This window comes from Aquarana catesbeiana, linkage group LG10 (genome assembly GCF_042186555.1).
Source record: "Aquarana catesbeiana isolate 2022-GZ linkage group LG10, ASM4218655v1, whole genome shotgun sequence".
Lineage (NCBI taxonomy): Eukaryota > Metazoa > Chordata > Amphibia > Anura > Ranidae > Aquarana > Aquarana catesbeiana.
In genome coordinates this window covers 169,574,984-169,592,715 of record NC_133333.1, presented here as the reverse complement: position 1 = coordinate 169,592,715, position 17,732 = coordinate 169,574,984, and the positions used below count along the sequence as shown (strand labels likewise).

General features: G+C 44.6%; 1 protein-coding gene across 4 annotated transcripts in view; it reads left to right on the top strand.

Moving 5' to 3' along the window:
* INTS11 (integrator complex subunit 11) overlaps positions 1–17,732 on the top strand; it is an 84,618-nt gene that overhangs the window by 13,813 nt on the left and 53,073 nt on the right. For 3 of the 4 annotated variants that reach the window (XM_073602940.1, XM_073602942.1, XM_073602941.1), the window contains exon 2: positions 14,983–15,064. The exons of the other annotated variant lie outside the window; for it this stretch is intronic. In XM_073602940.1, the coding sequence (XP_073459041.1) occupies positions 15,037–15,064 (28 nt within the window). In that variant the 5' untranslated portion in view covers positions 14,983–15,036. The remainder of the gene's footprint in view (positions 1–14,982; positions 15,065–17,732) is intronic. 4 annotated transcript variants of the gene reach the window in all.

Here is a 17,732-nt window from a genome sequence, read left to right as displayed (position 1 = left end):
TCTAGCCTCAATTACAGCAGTTCACCTGAAGGGGACGCAAAACTGTCTGGCAGATTATCTCAGCCGCTACCGGGTATATTGAGACAATTGGTTCCTTTATCCCTAAATCTCTTTGGGTCTCATCGACAGATGGGTATGTCCCGAAGCAGACTTGTTCGCAGATCAGAACAGTCACAAGACAGAAAAGTTCTTTTCTCTGAACCCAGCGGATCAATCATTGGGGATCGATGCTCTGGCGAATCTGTGATCATTCGGCCTCTGTTACGCCTTCCCACTGATCAGGCTAATTCCGGAAGTCCTCCGGAAGTTTCTTCTAGAAGAAACAGATCTTATCCTAATAGCCCCTTTTTGGCCCAAGAGGCCATGGTTTTCCCTGTTACAGACTCTGGTCTCAGAGCCTCCACTGAGTCTTCCGAAGAGACAAGACTTATTATCACAGGGTCCAGTGTCGCACCCACAGGTGGTTTCCTTAAACTTGACGGCCTGGTATCTGAAGAAAAGATACTAAGCACCCAGGGGTTCTCTGACAAAGTAGTCAAGACCCTGGTAAATTGCAGAAAAACAGTCACTAGAGCCATATATTCCAAGGTCTAGAAGAAATGTAACTTGTGGTTATCTGAAAACCAAAGATTAACTCATGATGTCCCTTCAATTTTGCAATTTATTTTTAAGAGGGTGTCAACAATGGTCTTTCAGTTAGTACTTTAAAGGTACAGGCGGCAGCTATTAGAGTTTTTCTCCAATTTTTTCTCTTGGAAAATCCCACTATAACTAGATTCTTTAAATCAATTTATATATCCAGGCCAGTAGTGGTTAGAAGCTATCCAACCTGGGACCTGTCCCTGGTGCTTCAAACTCTGGTAGAATTTCCTTTTGAGCCTCTAGAGGATGTTTCAGTTTAGTTACTTGCCTTAAAAACAATTTTCCTTGTGGCAATTACCTCAGCTCGTGGGGTAAGTGAGTTACAGGCCCTTAGAGTGAGGGAGCCTTTCCTCACAATGTTTGAGGAGCGGATTGTTTTGAAAACAGATCCAGGATTTCTGCCTAAAGTGGCTAGTACATTTCACAGATCCCAGGACATTGTACTGCCAACCTTTTGTAGTTCACCAAAGGGCGACCAAGAAAGAGAAAATTTAGACATTAGAAGACATTAGAAGAATTCTTCTCATCTACCTTGAGGTCACCAAGACCTTTAGAAAAACAGACGCCTTGTTTGTCCTCTCTTTCAGGAGCACACAAGGTAAAGAGTGCATCTAAAGCCACCTTGGCTAGATGCAAGCTATTTCTGAAACTTACAAAATTAGGGATGTTCCTCCGCCTTTTGTCACTGCACACTCAACAAGAGCCTTGTCTGCGTCTTGGGCTGAAAGGACTGGAACCTCACTGGAACAAATTTTTGCAAGGCTGCCACATGGTCCAGTTTTTTTACCTTCAGTAAACATTATCGCCTGGATCTCCTATCTGCTCAGGAGCAGGCGATTGGTCGTAAGGTCCTTCAGGCAGTTGTCCCTCCCTAGACTGATAAGTTCTGGCTCATCGTCTCATGGCTGTCCTGGAAGACGCTTAGAGAAAAGCTGAGTTAGACTTACCGGTAACTCCTTTTCTGAGAGTCTTCCAGGACAGCTGAATTTCCACCTGGTTTTCTTTAAGTTATGTGTATTATGCATATGTTTTACAGGTACGTCCTATGGTTCTCGAGAATACTGACATGGGGCCTGGAGGACTGCCCTTTTATCTGGTGGGGGTTAACGCGTTTCCTGTCCTGGTTTGAGGAGCCCTAGGTCTCTCTCAGAAAAGGAGTTACTGGTAAGTCTAACTCAGCTGTTTTTTTTGTGTGTGGGTTTACATCCACTTGAAGGGAAGCGATCTGCAACAGCATGCTGATCTAATGCTGTAGCAGAAGTTTAATCAACAAATTGCCAGTGACTATGATTAAACCATTTACTACAGATCGCTGGCATTGGTGAATTGTAGCGGGTATTAATCACTGCTACATAATTGCTCTTCTGATATGGCCCTTAAAGCCCAACTCTGGGCACAACCCATCACACTGTAAGGGTTAAATGCTCATTTAATCAAGGGGGTTGCAGAAAAGGCTGTATTACATTAGAGGTTGATCGATATATCGGTCGATTTTTGTCATTTTTTAATTAATCGGCATCGGCCAATTGTGCTGATAAAAAGGCTGATTTAAAACTTCAGCGTGACTTGCAAATGACTTCTTTAATAGAAGTCAATGCAAGTTACCTGAAGTCTTCCCTTGTCTCTCCTATCTGGGCAGCCTGCCAAGTCAGCAAAGAGATACAATGTTTATACTTATCAATGGACTGAACTCCATGTGTAGGAGTTTTCAGTTTAAGGCTCCATGCACACTGGAGCTGATAAACTGCAGTTTTTTGGCGTTTGGGCGTTTTTTTTTTTAAAAGCCCATAAACTCCACTCTATGTTATCCTCTGTGTCCATGCACACATGGATGTTTTTTAGCTTTAATGAGCAGTGGAGTTTATGGGCTTTTTTCTGAACGCCAGAAATTTGCGTTCAAGAGCAGTACTGGAAATGCCAGACACCAGTAAAAGGTGTTAAACGAGGGTTAACGCTGTAAAAAGAGCTTTAAGCCTCGTTCGGCGTTTCTGCCTCTATTCAAAATCAATAGTTCCCTATGGGAGCCCATTGATTTGAATAGAAGTTGCACCGCAAGTCGAATCATAATGATCCGACTTGTGGTGCGACTTGTGTGCTGAGGATGAAGGGGAACCCCTGCCACAATGAAAAAAAAATTGACGTGGGGTTCCCCCCTCAGACAATACCAAGCCCTTAGGTCTGGTATGGATTTTAAGGGGAACCCCCTTCGCTGAAAAAACGGCGTGGGGGTCCCCCCCAAAATCCATACCAGACCCTTATCCGAGCACGCAGCCCGGCCGGTCAGGAAAGGGGGTTGGGACGAGCGAGCGCCATGATGATCCGACTTGCGGTGCGACTTCTATTCAAGTCAATGGGCTCCCATAGGGAACCATTGATTTTGAATAGAGGCAGAGAAACGCGGTTAAAAGCTAGCGCCACTAAATGTGCATTTATGGCAATGCAAATCGCTGATAAAATCGCGTTTTTAAAGCAGCGTTTTCCTGCCAGCAATCTGATGTTCAGAACGGCCATTTATGAGCTCCAGTGTGCATGGAGCCTAACCATTTAAAGACTAAATCTTTTCTGACACTTATTGCTTAAAAGTAAAAATCCTGTATTTTCTGCTAGAAAATCACTTGGAACCCCCAAACTTCATATATATTTTTTTTTTTCAGCAGAGACCCTAGGGAATAAAATAGCGGTTGTTGCAATATTTTATGTCACACGGTATTTGCGCAGCGGTCTTTGAAACGCGTTTTTTTTGGAAAAATTACACTTTAATGAATTTTTAAAAAAACTAAGCAGTAAAGTTAGCCAATTTTTTTTTTGGCCAAAAGTTTTGATTACCTGTTTTTGTGTATTTAATATTTAAGATATAGTTTTTTTTATCTAAATTATACATACAAGTGAACTGATTGGAGGTTTGTTTTGCTTAATGTTTAAATGTAATGCCGCTTACACACGAGCGGACTTTTCGACCGGACTGGTCCGACAGACAATTCTACCGTGTGTGGGCTTCATTGGACCTGGAGCGGACTTTTTCGGTCAAAAATCTGACGGACTTTAGATGTGGAACATGTTTCAAATCTTTATGTCGGAACTCTGCCAGACCCATTTCCTATCGAAAAGTCCGCTCGTCTGTACGCTAGTCGGACGAAAACCGACGCTAGGGCAGCTATTGGCTACTGGCTACCAATCTTCCAGTCGCATGTCATCCGTCGGACTTTGGTGTGATCGTGTGTAGGCAAGTCCGTTCGTTGGGAAAGTCTGTTGGAAGTCCGCCAAAAGTCCGTCGGATAGTCCGTCCGGACCAGTCCGGTCGAAAAGTCCGCTCGTGTGTATGTGGCATTAGACATTTTCTGTATCACTTATTACTTAAGGCTGCTTTCACACTGGAGCGGGCAGGCGTTGACGGTTAAACGCTGCTAGTTTTAGAGGCGCTTTACCGTCATTTTAGCGGCGCTATTCATTCGCTAGCGCCGCGATTATAACCCAGCTAGCAGCCGATGAAGGGGTTAAATGTACCTGTGTAGCGCCGCTGCCGAATCGCTTTGCAGGCGCTTCGGCAGCAGTGTCCATTCATTTCAGTTGACGGGAGTGGTGGAGGAGAGGTATACACCGCTCCAAAGATGCTACTTGCAGGACTTTAACATCTAGCTAGCGCTACGCCTCAGTGTGAAAGCACTCGGGCTTTCACACAGACTGCAGGGGAGCCGTTTTACAGGCGCTGTTTTTAGCCCAAAAGCGCCTAAAAAGTGCCCCAGTGTGAAAGGGGTCTAACTGTTAGATTTTATGAGATGAAGGGGAAAAAAAATATCGGCCAGAGAAAAACCCATATTGGTTGACCTCTATATTACATATCTGACTCCCTGCTCCAGCAGGCTCCCTCAAACCGTACAAATGGTCCACCACAGCCTCTTCTGTAAGATGCTTCTGGCCATGCTTGCCCTGCTATGTACTATACAGAATTAATAGCACTGTGCTGTATCTGATGATGCACAGACTGGAGGTTCAGAGGGAGAGGAGAGTGCCAGAGCCTGCTGGAGTGGGTTGAGTAATACAGCCTCTTTAGAAACCCCCTAGACTTAAAGTGGTTGTACACCCCAGTCATGAGATTTGAACAGGGCAAATATATCAGTAGTGTTGTTTACTTCTCTCTCTCCAAAGCACAAGTGTTGTTTCTCTCTGGTGCTTTGTTCTTCTGTTATCAGCATGAGCAGGGCTGCTAAGGCAGTACAGCCAGCCCTCCTGTACTGGGCCCATCAGTTCAAAAGGGTGGCCCAGACACCTGCTGAGCATAAGGGCTGGCTGTACTGTCTTTTTGCAGACAACAATCCTTTTCTGCCATCCCCTGCAGCGTTAACAGCTTCTCCTCCTCTTTTTCCCTCCGGCTGCACTCCAGGGGTTTGGTTCTAGCACATGCGCAGCTTCCATCTGTCCAGGCCCCGTTTCCCCTGCAGCATTGCTGGCTTCTCTCCTCTCCTCTCCTCTACCACCAGCAGCTGCTGCAGGCACACAGATGGAACTTTTAGGATGGAGAGTGGGGGAGGGGTCCTGTAAATGTCATTTTCTTGCCCCTTCCTTTCCTGAATGAATACAGTGATCAGTCCAGGACTGTAAGGCCAGGGGTCCGATGAAGGGTGAACCAAACTGCAGGCACAGGAACTGTTGGGGCCAGTATACAGCAGCCGCTCGCACTGTGTACGAAGCCCGGAAATTATGTCACAGCCTGGCAGAAGTCAGCCAAAGAAATCCAAAGAGCATGGGCAAACCCTGCTGCTGGAGCCAATTCTGAACTGCCGATGCCAAGGGAGCAAAGAGAGTCACACATCACCGACTGGAGACACTACATGTTTCGGGGACATGCCCCTTCTTCAGGTTGCTGATATCATGCCATGCCTGTGCCTACCTTCACAATCATAATAATGGCAGATGAAACGGAGGAAGGAAATCCAGTGTGAGCGGTTTGGTTCCTGATCAGAGTAAAGCCTTTTTTTTTTTTTTTTTCTTTCTTTCTTTCTTTCTTTCTTTCTTTCGATTTATAAAAAAAGAACATGATCAGCCACATAATGCTGATGGGAATTAGTATCCTTATATTCTAAGATTATGAATTCCTCCGCATGCACAATGCTTAGAGGTGTGTGGGCACTCCGTAAGCAGTGACATTGCTTGGAGTACTTTTTTCTCTTTCATATCTCAAACAACATTAGCAAGCTGTACCCATCAGAATTCCCAGATCTGCCTAAATCCTGCAAGCATGCCAAACCATTTGTCACTCTACCTTGATGCATTCCCCATAATGGGACTGAGACATCCAGCTGCCAGCAAGTGACACCATTGTTGGAGGGCACAGTGACAGTACTGAATTATTGCAGGGAAATCTCATCACTCTGATCTCAAAGAGATTTTGGAAGTTGACCGCTTCCGTCCACAAATGAAACGCCAGCAGGCAGGGCATCATGGGATTCCAAAGTCCCAACCCTGCATATACTGGACTAGAACTGCAGGACTGACAGCTTTGAAAACAGTGTGCTATTTCCTAAATATGAGCTCTTCTGATCTACTCTGATAGTCATACTTCAATTGCATTACAGTAGAAATAAGGGCAAAACCCTTCTTTTTTTTAATGGAGTAAGGAAGTGTTATAACCCTTCTTTTGCCATCCATCTCCCATTGAGAAGAATCTCTTCACTTTCTGTACCCTTGCGACAACAGAAAATGAGGAAATCCTTCCAAAGTGTGGGAATACCTGATTGACCCCAGAAATAATGTCCCTATTGGAAGATTTACCCTCTATTGTTTTGGAGACAACCCACAATTTGGAATTTTCTTTCACGTTCGCTGATAATGGTAAACAGGACACAGAGAGGGTGAATCTCCCTAACAGGGACCTGGACAGCAAAAAAAACCTGACTGGTGTTCTAATCCCTCTCCACTCTATCTAAAATTAAAAGAAAATTATTGGGTGTGAAAATTACATAGCAGAAAAACCTGTTGAGCTTGTTGTACTGGAGTAAATAGTGCAGCAATGACAAATCATAAATAATCCATAGAGGAATGACCCTGCTCCAGGAAACTCTATAATATTTGTGCTGATGTTTCCTAATTATCGATGGAATCTAGTTCAATTAGACAGCCTGTAGTGCTTAGTTGTACCTATTCTGCATATGGTGATAATTGCATGGCTTCTAAGGGGGTGCTTAACCTACTGTCTGCTATACGCCCCCTAGTGCTAAGCTGGGTGCACTGTATTTAGCTGAATTAGTTCAGGACAGGGGTTTCCAAACTTTATAAACAAAGGGCTAGATTACTATTGTTCAGACTTTAGGGGGGCCGGACTGTGGCCAGTGGGGGTAGAAAATGCCCCAGCATCAGTGAGAGTAAACCATACTCCAGGATTGGTTGTCAGTGTGAGCAAGAAAATGACATGGTGTTTGTGGTCAGTAGGAGGAGGAATGGTATTGGTGGGAGGAATAGCACCCTATTATTGTTTTGAGTGGCAGGAATGGTGTCCCAACATTGATATCAATTGGAGGAATAGTATCAGTGGAAGGAATAATGCCTGCCCCATCGATGGTGTTATTGGGAGGAAAAGTACCCAATCATAGGTATCGGGTGCCCCATTATTGGTGTCCATGGAAGAAATGGTGCCTATCATTGGTGTCAGCGGGAGCAATAATGTCTCACTGTTGGTGTCAGTGGGAGGAATAGCACCCCAAGGGCAAGTCAAGGGCCCATTTGGCCCACAGGTCACAGTTTGGAGACCACTGGTTTGTCTAGAAGGTTTTAGGTGCATCAGAGATGCTCCAACTTATGTGCATATAAAATAATTGATTTTGTCCCTATCCCCCTCTTTATAGAGCCCCCTGCCGGTGCTCCTGGCTCTGCCCCCCTTTTGAGTACCTTTCTAACAAGCCATTTGCTGGGGGAATATTCGTGCGGGATCCATCTTGAGCCATACTGTGTGCATCTATTGACACACATATTGGGGCTTGACCCTGCCTCCTGCTCACTCATCACATGATTTGATTGACACACAGAATCCAGAGGGGAGGGAGAGAGAGCAGCACAGCACGAAACTGAGATTGGGTAGGTATTTAGGGTAGGCTGCATCTAATTCATTCACATATACAGTACTGTATATATCATGACACTGTATATTGTGTGTTTTATTTATTTCTTTTTTTAAGTACCTTATGCCTACAGCACTGTTGTGTGGTCACAAGATCTTTCCCTATTTGTTGGCATCTGCAGGGAAAGATCTTTGGGAGGGGCTTCTATTACTCTGCTGATGTATGCTCTCTATAGTCCTGATTGGTGGTGAGCCGGTCACATGACAAAAAAAAAAAACCTGTTTCAGAAGAGCAATTTATATTAAGTTATAAGTATTAACTGTTTTACAGCTCCCTATAAATCTTTGTTGAACATCAAATGTGTATTTTTGTGCTTTAATATAGTGTAGGCAGTCAAAGATGTTTTGACACAAGCTTTCATTTTGTTCAGATGGCATCTGCATCCAAGGCTCTCTTGTTACTTTATAGGTATTTAGCAATTACATTTGATGTATTTAAAGTGGTAGTAAACTCTTTTCTGCTATCTTTACCTACAGGGAAGCTTATAATAAAGCTTCCCTGTAGGTAAAATGAAAATCTCCTAAATGTGCACCGTTTAGGAGAGATTCGATTGAGCAGCAGCCAGTGAAGTCACAGCCACATGCACTGTGAAGGGGTGATATACTCATACTGTCCCGTCAGAGCTCTGTGCTGTAGTCATGACTCTCGCCCACATTCATGGGAGTGACGTCATTGTGACTCGGCTATTCAAGCGACCAGAGCCCATGAAGATGGAAACCCCGAACCTCCGCTGTACAGTTGGTACAGAGTGGCCCCGATCTTCCTCTTCTGGGGTCCTTCTGCGGCGCTCCTGGCCTCTCCTCTTCTCCAGTGTCCCATCAGAGAAGCGCTCTCCTATGGGACACCCGTGCGGGCGCGCTTCTATGTCCTGCTGCTGCGTCTGTTGACACAGACAGTAGGACTCTGCTCTGGCGCCTGCGTCATTGGATTTGATTGACAGCAGCGGGAGCCAATGGCTGCGCTGCTATCAATCTATCCAACAAGGACACGAGACACCGGCTGGTGCTGGTGTGCTCGTTCCTGTCGGAATTACGGGGCTCAGGTAAGTATAAGGGGGGCTCGGGGGCACTGCTGCAGTAAAGAAGGTTTTTCACCTTAATGCATAGAATGCATTGAGGAGAAAAATGCAGAGGGTTTACAACCCTTTTTTAACCACTTCAGCCCCGGAAGGATTTACCCCCTTCCTGACCAGAGCACTTTTTACAATTTGGCACTGCGTCACTTTAACTGCTAATTGCGCGGTCATGCAATGCTGTACCCAAACAAAATTTGCGTCCTTTTGTTCCCACAGATAGAGCTTTCTTTTGATGGTATTCACCTCTGCAGTTTTTATTTTTTGCGCTATAAACGGAAAAAGACCAAAAATTTTGAAAAAAAATGATATTTTCTACTTTTTGTTATAAAAAAAATCCAATAAACTCAATTTTAGTCATATATTTAGGCCAAAATGTATTGGGCCACATGTCTTTGGTAAAAAAAATGTCAATAAGCGTATATTTATTGGTTTGCGCAAAAGTTTTATAGCGTCTACAAACTAGGGTACGTTTTCTGGAATTTACACAGCTTTTAGTTTATGACTGCCTATGTCATTTCTTGAGGTGCTAAAATGGCAGGGCAGTAATTACAAAAAGTTGTCACTAAATGATATATTGCTCAAACATGCCATGGGCATATGTGGAATTACACCCCAAAATACATTCTGCTGCTTCTTCTGAGTACGGGGATACCACATGTGTGGGGCTTTTTGGGAGCCTAGCTTCATACGGGGCCCTGAAAACCAATCACTGCCTTCAGGATTTCTAAGGGCGTACATTTTTGATTCACTCCTCACTACCTATCACAGTTTCGAAGGCCATAAAATGCCGAGATAGCACAAAACCCCTCCAAATGACCCCATTTTGGAAAGTGGACACCCCAAGCTATTTGCTGAGAGGCATGGTGAGTATTATGCAGCTCTCATTTGTTTTTGAAAATTAAGAAAGACAAGAAAACATTTTTTTTTTTTTCTTTTTTCAATTTTCAAAAATTTGTGAAAAAAAGTGAGGTCTGCAAAATACTCACTATACCTCTCAGCAAATAGCTTGGGGTGTCTACTTTTCAAAATAGGGTCATTTGGGGGGGTTTTGTGCCACCTGGGCATTCCATGGCTTCTGAAACTGTGATAGGCAGTGAAGAGTGAAATCAAAAATGTACGCCCTAAGAAAGCCTGAAGGTGGTGCTTGGTTTTCGGGGTCCCGTACGTGGCTAGGTCACAATATAAAATATTACATGGACTTGACATGTCTCTCAAAATAGCTTGGGGTGTCTACTTTCCAAAATGGGGTCATTTGGGGGGGTTTGAACTGTCCTGGCATTTTATGCACAACATTTAGAAGCTTATGTCACACACATGACATGCGATGGCATCTTGGGAGACCCTGTGAAAGTGTGTCCTAGTCTGTGCAGTGCTGTACCCTACGCTAATACTCAACTAGTGTATGGTAGCATTCAAAATATTCACCAATGCAAAGACCAGGATTGTCAGGACAGGAGGGACAATAATACCGGGTGTCACGCCTAAATCCACGCTTGCTGCAGACACAACATCTTTTTTGGGGGGCTCGTTGGGTAGGGGTACTCGGGAGGACATAAGGAAAATGCCTCTCATGCAGCCGGCTTACTGCATTTGGTTGGGGAAGGTGAGGTGGAGCACCGTCTGAAAACAGAAGGGCTCTGACGATCTCTTCCTGGAATTTAAGGAAGGATCCAGTCCGTCCTGAAGCTCTGTATAGCACATAAGTGTTCAGCAAAGCCAATTGAAATAAATAGACACTTTTTTGTACCAGCGTCTGGCCTTACGGGCAACTAGGTACGGCGCCAACAACTGGTAGTTGAGGTCCACCCCTCCCATATTTTGGTTATATTCGTGGACACAGAGGGGTTTCTCCACAACACCAATCGCCGTAGTAATTTGGACCGTCGTGTCTGCATGAAGGGAGCTAAGAACGAAAACATTCTTATCCCTCCACTTCATAGCGAGCAAATTATTACACTTCAAGCAGGCTCTCTCCCCCAGCCTAAGATGGGAATCTACAAGCCGCTGGGGAAAGCCCTGACGATTAGGTCGCACGGTGCCACTTGCTCCAATCTGATGATCAAAAAGGTGACTAAAAAGTGGCATGCTCGTGTAATAATTGTCCACCTACAAGTGGTACCCCTTTCCGAATAAGGGTGACACCAAGTCCCACACAAGCTTGCCAGCGCTTCCTATGTAGTCAGGGCAGTTTTTCGGCTCTACGTGACTATCTTTGCCCTCGTAAACCATAAAACTACATGTATAGCCTGTGGCCCTGTCACAGAGCTTATACATCTTGACCCCGTATCTGGCAAGCTTGCTGGGAAGGTACTGTTTGAATGACAAGCGGCCAGAAAACTTAAAGTGGATGTAAACCCGAAAAAAAAAAAAAAATGATATCATACTGTAGAGTATAAGATTTCCTATCATTTGAGCCCAGTCTTGCCACACAGAGTTAATCCATCTCTGAGCAATCCTCTTTTATTGTTCAGTGAGAGAAATCTTGACAAACTGAGAAAAACTTTGTCAAATCCTCCCCCTTGCTGTGAGTGACAGCCTAAGACACATGCATTATTTTTTAATTCCCTCCCCCACTCCTTTCTTCAGCAGCTCTGCAAGGATTGGCTGTTCCACACCTCAGCATGATTTGGCATGCTGAAGTCATGTGGTTACTTTCCTGTCTTTTCACTGGATGTTAGAGATCATAGCAGAAGTTCAGTGTTAGAAATACACAGGAGAGTGTAGAGGTGGGCGGGGAGTCTACTGACATCACGACTCCACCCACTGAGCTCCAGACAACAGACCCACCCACAGAATATGCAGTTTTTCGGGTCTAATAACAGACTGAGGGGAGACATTTGACAGGTAAAGATACATGCAGGAGGCGTGTATATCCTTATAGATAACCCCTATGGCAGTAGTTTAGAAAGGATGACATTGGGTTTACATCCACTTTAATCAGGGACTCATCAATGCAGACAACTTAATGGGGAGTAAACAAGTCTGCAAAACGTTGGTTGAAGTGGTTTACGAGGGGCCGAATTTTGTAGAGCCGATCGTATTCAGGGTCTTCACGAGGACGACAGAGTTCATTGTTGTTAAAGTGCATGAACCGCAAAATCTGCTCGTATCGTGCCCTGGCCATGGAAGCAGAGAACACAGCATATGGTAAATTGGGTCAGAGGACTAATATGACCGCAACTTACTCTTTTTATTTATGCCCATGTTGAGGGAAAGGCCCAGAAAGATCTTAAATTCGGAAACCGTAATTGGTTTCCAATCTCTGGCAAGGGAGGACTGGGGAATAGTGGTGATGTGTTGACCAGCGTACAAATTGCTTTGGTCCACAATAGATCTATAGAGATCTTCGGTGAAAAAACAGCGAATAAAAATCCAGTGACATAAAATCAACTGTTTCCACCTGAAGGCCGGATTGGCCAGTAAATGGGGGAGCCGCTGCTGTCTACAGGATTGTATTCTGAGCCTGAATCTGACAGATGAGTGACTTCCTCTTCACTATCTGTCATGCTCAGAAGCGTGTAGGCCTCTTCACTAGTGTACCTTCGATTTGCCATTTTGGGCTCTAAATTTAGTGGTACACTAGTGAGACTCGCAGGCTCCTTACTGTCAGCGACTGTATCAAAACGCTACCAAAAAACTGTTAGCGATCGCAGGGATCAGGCCTGACTCTGCGAACGCTGCAGTTATGCATTTAGTGTTTTGTAAGTGACAGTGATCGATCGATACTGCACTTGGGTGAGCTGGGCTGGGCCGAAGGGCAAAACGCAGGTGCTAGCAGGTATCTGGGCTGATCCCGCTAACACTGCGTTTTTGGGAACCCTAAACTGCTGGGGACGCTAGTATAGATCTGATCAGATCAGGTACTATACCACAAAGGGAGGTGTATGCTGCGTGCGTGGGTGTTAGCGGTACTGGCACTAACCTGACGCTGCCTGGGACTACGCAGACCTTATCTGACCCTAAAAACTTAACTTATATCACCGCCAGGTGATTAGGGGGTTAAACCTTTATAAGGTAATAAACGGCGGGTGCCCTGAAACTATAAAAAACAAACTAACTAACCAGCGTCACCCTTAACAGTTATACATTGATCACTGGTGAAAGGGTTAACTAGGGGGCAATCAGGGGGTTAAAACCTTTATTAGGTAGTATAAGGGGGTTCCTGTTGCTATAAAACGCTGACGGCGAACCTATATACTTACCTCCCTAACTAGCGTCACCTGTGTCACTAATACAGCGATCAGAAAAACGATCGCTTAGTGACACTGGTGATGGGGGGAGATCAAAGGGTTAAAACCTTATTAGGGGGGTACCCTAGACCTAAAGGGGGCTAACACTAACTGCCCACTTATAACTGTCACAAACTGACACCAATGCAAAAAAAAAAACTGCTATTGGTGTCACTGTGACAGGGGGGTGATGGGGGGTGAAAAGTGTGCCTAGTGTGTTCTACTGAAAGTGTTGTTGGTTCAACTCACATTGATGTCTTCTCTCCTCAGCGCCGGAACGAAAAGACCGGCTCGAGGAGAGATGACATCACTTCCTCTGCCGCTGTTTACATTACAGCAGCAGAGGAAGATTTTCATTCATGGGGAGCGAACGTGAGGGGGTGGCCACGAATGAGTGGCCTCCCCCTCAGCCTGTATCGCTTCACCAACGAAGCCGACTGCCTCGGGCACCGGGGGGGGGGGGCGCGATGCGCCCCCAGCATGCGGGAGGCAGATCACGTACCAGGTACGTGATTTTGCCTGCCCGTGCCATTCTGCCGCAGTATATCTGCGTTAGGCGGTCGGCAACTGGTGATCACATAATCTCTGTTCTCAGCTGCATAAGGGGCTTAGAGAGGTGGGGTGGAGAAACAGCAGTACACTTCTCTTCCCAGTGAATGGGTGTGTCAGCAAAAGTCTGCCCATTGGAGGACAGGCAGGCTGTGCTTCCAGAACAGCCAGAAAACTGACCATGCTGGGAAGGATGTGCTCTCATGCCTAGCGTGGTCAGTTTGAAATAGGATAGCAGAGGGGCAGAATGACAAGGAATTTCACACAAAGGAATACAAGGAGAACGGGATACTTTTTAACACAAGTACATGGTACAGCAGACACATATCAGGAATATTAAATACTGGGGTAACATATTCTTTAAGATCCCTTTCATCCAGGTGTTTGCCAGTTTGTTTTTGACCTGTGATTAGATGGCTCATGAATGGACTGCAATGTTATCCCTATGGGCAGCCGGATGTAAACAGATTTGCATGCATTTACATCCGCATCTGTTCAGGTTCATTGGACCAAGAACAAGAAGTTTGCGTACAGGCCTGCTTCTACTGGGAGGGGGGTATATAGAAGTGGACACATGTCCGTTTACATCCTGCTCTCATGGGGTTTACATGGGTCTGCTTTTTCCTCCATCACAAGATGAAGGGAAAATCTGAACTGAGACAGATGTTACATATGTGACATTCATTTTGATCAGACTCACAAGGGATCACTCAAGGGGTGTTAAAGACAAGTGGCATGTAAAAGGGGTCCAAAAAGACAACAATTTGTTAACGTTTCCTAGTGGTATAAATGTACAATATGAGGTACAGCAGTCTGAGAAATGTAATGTACATAGTGCAGCAGCTTTTGGTATCCTGTGTCATTGGTGACAGTCAGTGCAGAAGTGCATGTTGGGGTAGTGCGCTTTGGCTCAGTGGTGACAAGTGTGTGTATATTACATGTCTGTTCCATGGCAGTGGGTAAGTGTAGGCAAGTGAAGTGTGCCAGTGTTGATGTGACTGTGTTTGCTTATTTGTCCTGTGCTGTTGATGGTGCTGTACACTACCATGTTAAAAGAGAAATGATACAGTCTGATGGCTCTTGACTGCTAAGGTGATCTTATAATGACTGCTATGTGAGTTGATACTTTATTAAAACGTCCTGCAATCTGAAGGATCTCCTGGCGTTGGACTTTTTTTTTTTTTTTTTTTTTTACAGTACATTGGTTGCTGATCGAGAGCTACAACTCCTTCTGACATCCGTATTGGTCCAGGAAGTGGGTGGGAGGAGCAAGCTGTCCCAGTCACTTCCTGGATTCTTATTGGATCTACTGTTTTAAGTACCTTGTCCAGCTTGCAGTATTCTATTGTTTCACCTTCTGTTCCTCTTTTGACAGGTTCTAAATTATTCCCATCCTATATATGTATATGACTGAGCTATACATCTGAAGATGCCAGAAATTAAGGTTACCCCACTGGGTAAGAATCTTGTTTCGTTATTTTTGATGTTTTATTAAAAATCAAATGTGAAACCCCTTTATTTTTTGTAGGTAGAGTAGCAGTCCTCTCAAAGTCCTTTAACCTTTCATGACTAAGCCTAATTTTGAAATTTGGTGTTTACAAGTTAAAATCCATATTTTTTGCTAGAAAATTACTTAGAGTTCCCAAACATTATATATATATTTTTTAGCAGAGAATCTAGAGAATAAAATGGCGATTGTTGCAATATTTTTTATCACACGGTATTTGTGCAGCAGTGTTTTAAACGCAAGTTTTTGGAAAAGGGACACTTTCATGAATTTTAAAAAATCCAAACAGTAAAGTTACCCCAATTTTTTTCTATAATGTGAAAGATGATGTTACGTCGAGTAAATAGATACCAAACATGTCACCATTTATAATTGCACGCACTCGTGGAATGGAGACAAACTACGGTACCTATGAATTTCCATAGGCGACGCTTTAAAAATTTTTTACGGTTACCATGTTTGAGTTACAGAGGAGGTCTAGGGCTAGAATTATTGCTCTCGCTCTGACGATCGCGGCGATACCTCACATGTGTGATTTGAGCACCGTTTACATATGCGGGCGCGACTTCCGTATGCGTTTTCTTCGCTGCGCGAGCTCGCGGGGACAGGGGCACTTTAAACATTTTTTTTGTTTTTTTTGTTTTTTATTTATTTTTTTACTTTATAAATTGTGTTTAAAAAAAAAAATTTTTTTTTTTACTTTTATTGAATGAATGAATGAAATGAATGATTTATAAAGCGCTGCAAATGCGAACTGAATCGCCTCAAGGCGCTGGATGCATTCTCTGATGTCAGTTTCTCAGAAAAGGAAGGTCTTTAGTTTTTTTCTGAAGGCCTGGTGGTTTTCTTCCATGCGGATGTTGGTAGGAAGAGCGTTCCATAGTCGAGGTCCTTGGACTGCGAATCTTCGTTCTCCCTTTGCTTTGTAGCGGTATTTGGGAATGGTAAGGAGGTTTTGGTTAGCTGATCGAAGACTGCGATTCGGTGTGTAGTGTTTTATTTTCTCGCGGAGATATGGTGGGGCGTTTCCTTGTATGCATTTGTGGGTGAGACAGAGGGTCTTGAATATGATCCGATTCTTCACGGTTAGCCAGTGTAGGCTCTTTAGAGAGGGGGAGATGGATTCCCAGGGTTTTTTTTCCTGTTAACAGTCTTGCCGCCGTGTTTTGGATGAGTTGTGAGCGCGCAAGCTGATATTGGGGTAGTCCTACGTAGAGCGAATTTGCGTAGTCGAGTCGGGAATTGATGATTGTTCCTACAACTGCCGCTCTGTCCTCTTCTGGGATGAAGGGGATGAGTCTACGTAGTTGGCGGAGGAGATGGTGGGATCCGCTCACCACTGATCCTATTTGTGCATCCATTGTCATTCCTGAGTCAAAAATGACTCCGAGACTCTTGGCTTTGGTGCTTGGGGAGATGGTCTGTCCAAGGATGGTGGGAGGTGTCCATGTAGTCTTTATTTTGGAATTTTTGTTAGCCTGTAGGAGAAGAAGTTCTGTTTTTGATCCGTTGAGTTTGAGGGCGCTAGTGGTCATCCAGTCGTCTATTAAGGAGAGGCATTTCTGTAATTGCTGATGAAGGTCTTTTTGTCCGTTGATACGAAGGTAGAGTTGGGTGTCGTCAGCGTATGAGTGGAAGCAAAGATCGTTTTTCCTGATGATATTGAGAAGTGGGCGGATGTATATGTTGAATAGTACTGGTGACAAGGGTGATCCTTGAGGGACTCCGCAGGAGACTGCCCGGGTTTCCGAGGTGAATGTTCCTAGTTTCACTGTCTGGGAGCGATTCTCTAGGAAGGATGTAAACCATTTTAGAGTAGAACCTGTAGCTCCAGCTACTTCAGCGAGGCGGACAAGTAAAGTATTGTGGTTCACTGTGTCGAATTCTGCGCTGAGGTCTAACAGTACCAGGAGGCTCTGTTCTCCGTCATCTGCTGCTTCAAGGGCGTCGTCCCATATTTTGAGAAGTGCTGTTTCTGTGCCATGGCCTGGGCGGAAGCCTGATTGCAGAGGGTCCAGGAGGAGGTGTGTGTCCAGGTGGCGTTGTAGCTGTTGTACTACCGCTTTCTCCATAATCATGGAGATGGCGTTGAGGCTAGTTATTGGTCTGCGGCAGTTAGGGTCCTTAGGGTCGAGATTGGCTTTCTTTAGCAGAGGTTTGACGATGCCTTGTTTGAGGGAGGTTGGCACAGTCCCTTCTTTGAATGATTGATTTATGAGCTGTGTTAGGATAGGGGCCAAGATGTCGGAACATTCTTTAAGCAGTTTAGTGGGGATGATGTCGTTCGGTGATGTGCTGTCTCGAAGGCTTCTGATGATGTTTTTGGTTGTGTCTATGGTGATTGGGGACAAAAAGAAATTCGGTGGTTGAGTGATGTTTGTGTCGATATCCTCTTTTTGCTTTGGTTCAGTGAGGGTGATCGTTATTTTCTGATGGATTGATTTCCGAATGTTGTCGATTTTGTCGATGAAGAAATCTGATAACTCATTGCAGAATTCTTGAGTATCGTTTCCTGGGGGCTCTAAGCAGGTCGGGTTCATAGACTGAGCCACTATTTTGAAAAGTTCCCGCGGACGGTTTAAGGAGGATGAGATGGTGTCTGAGAAATGTTCTTTTTT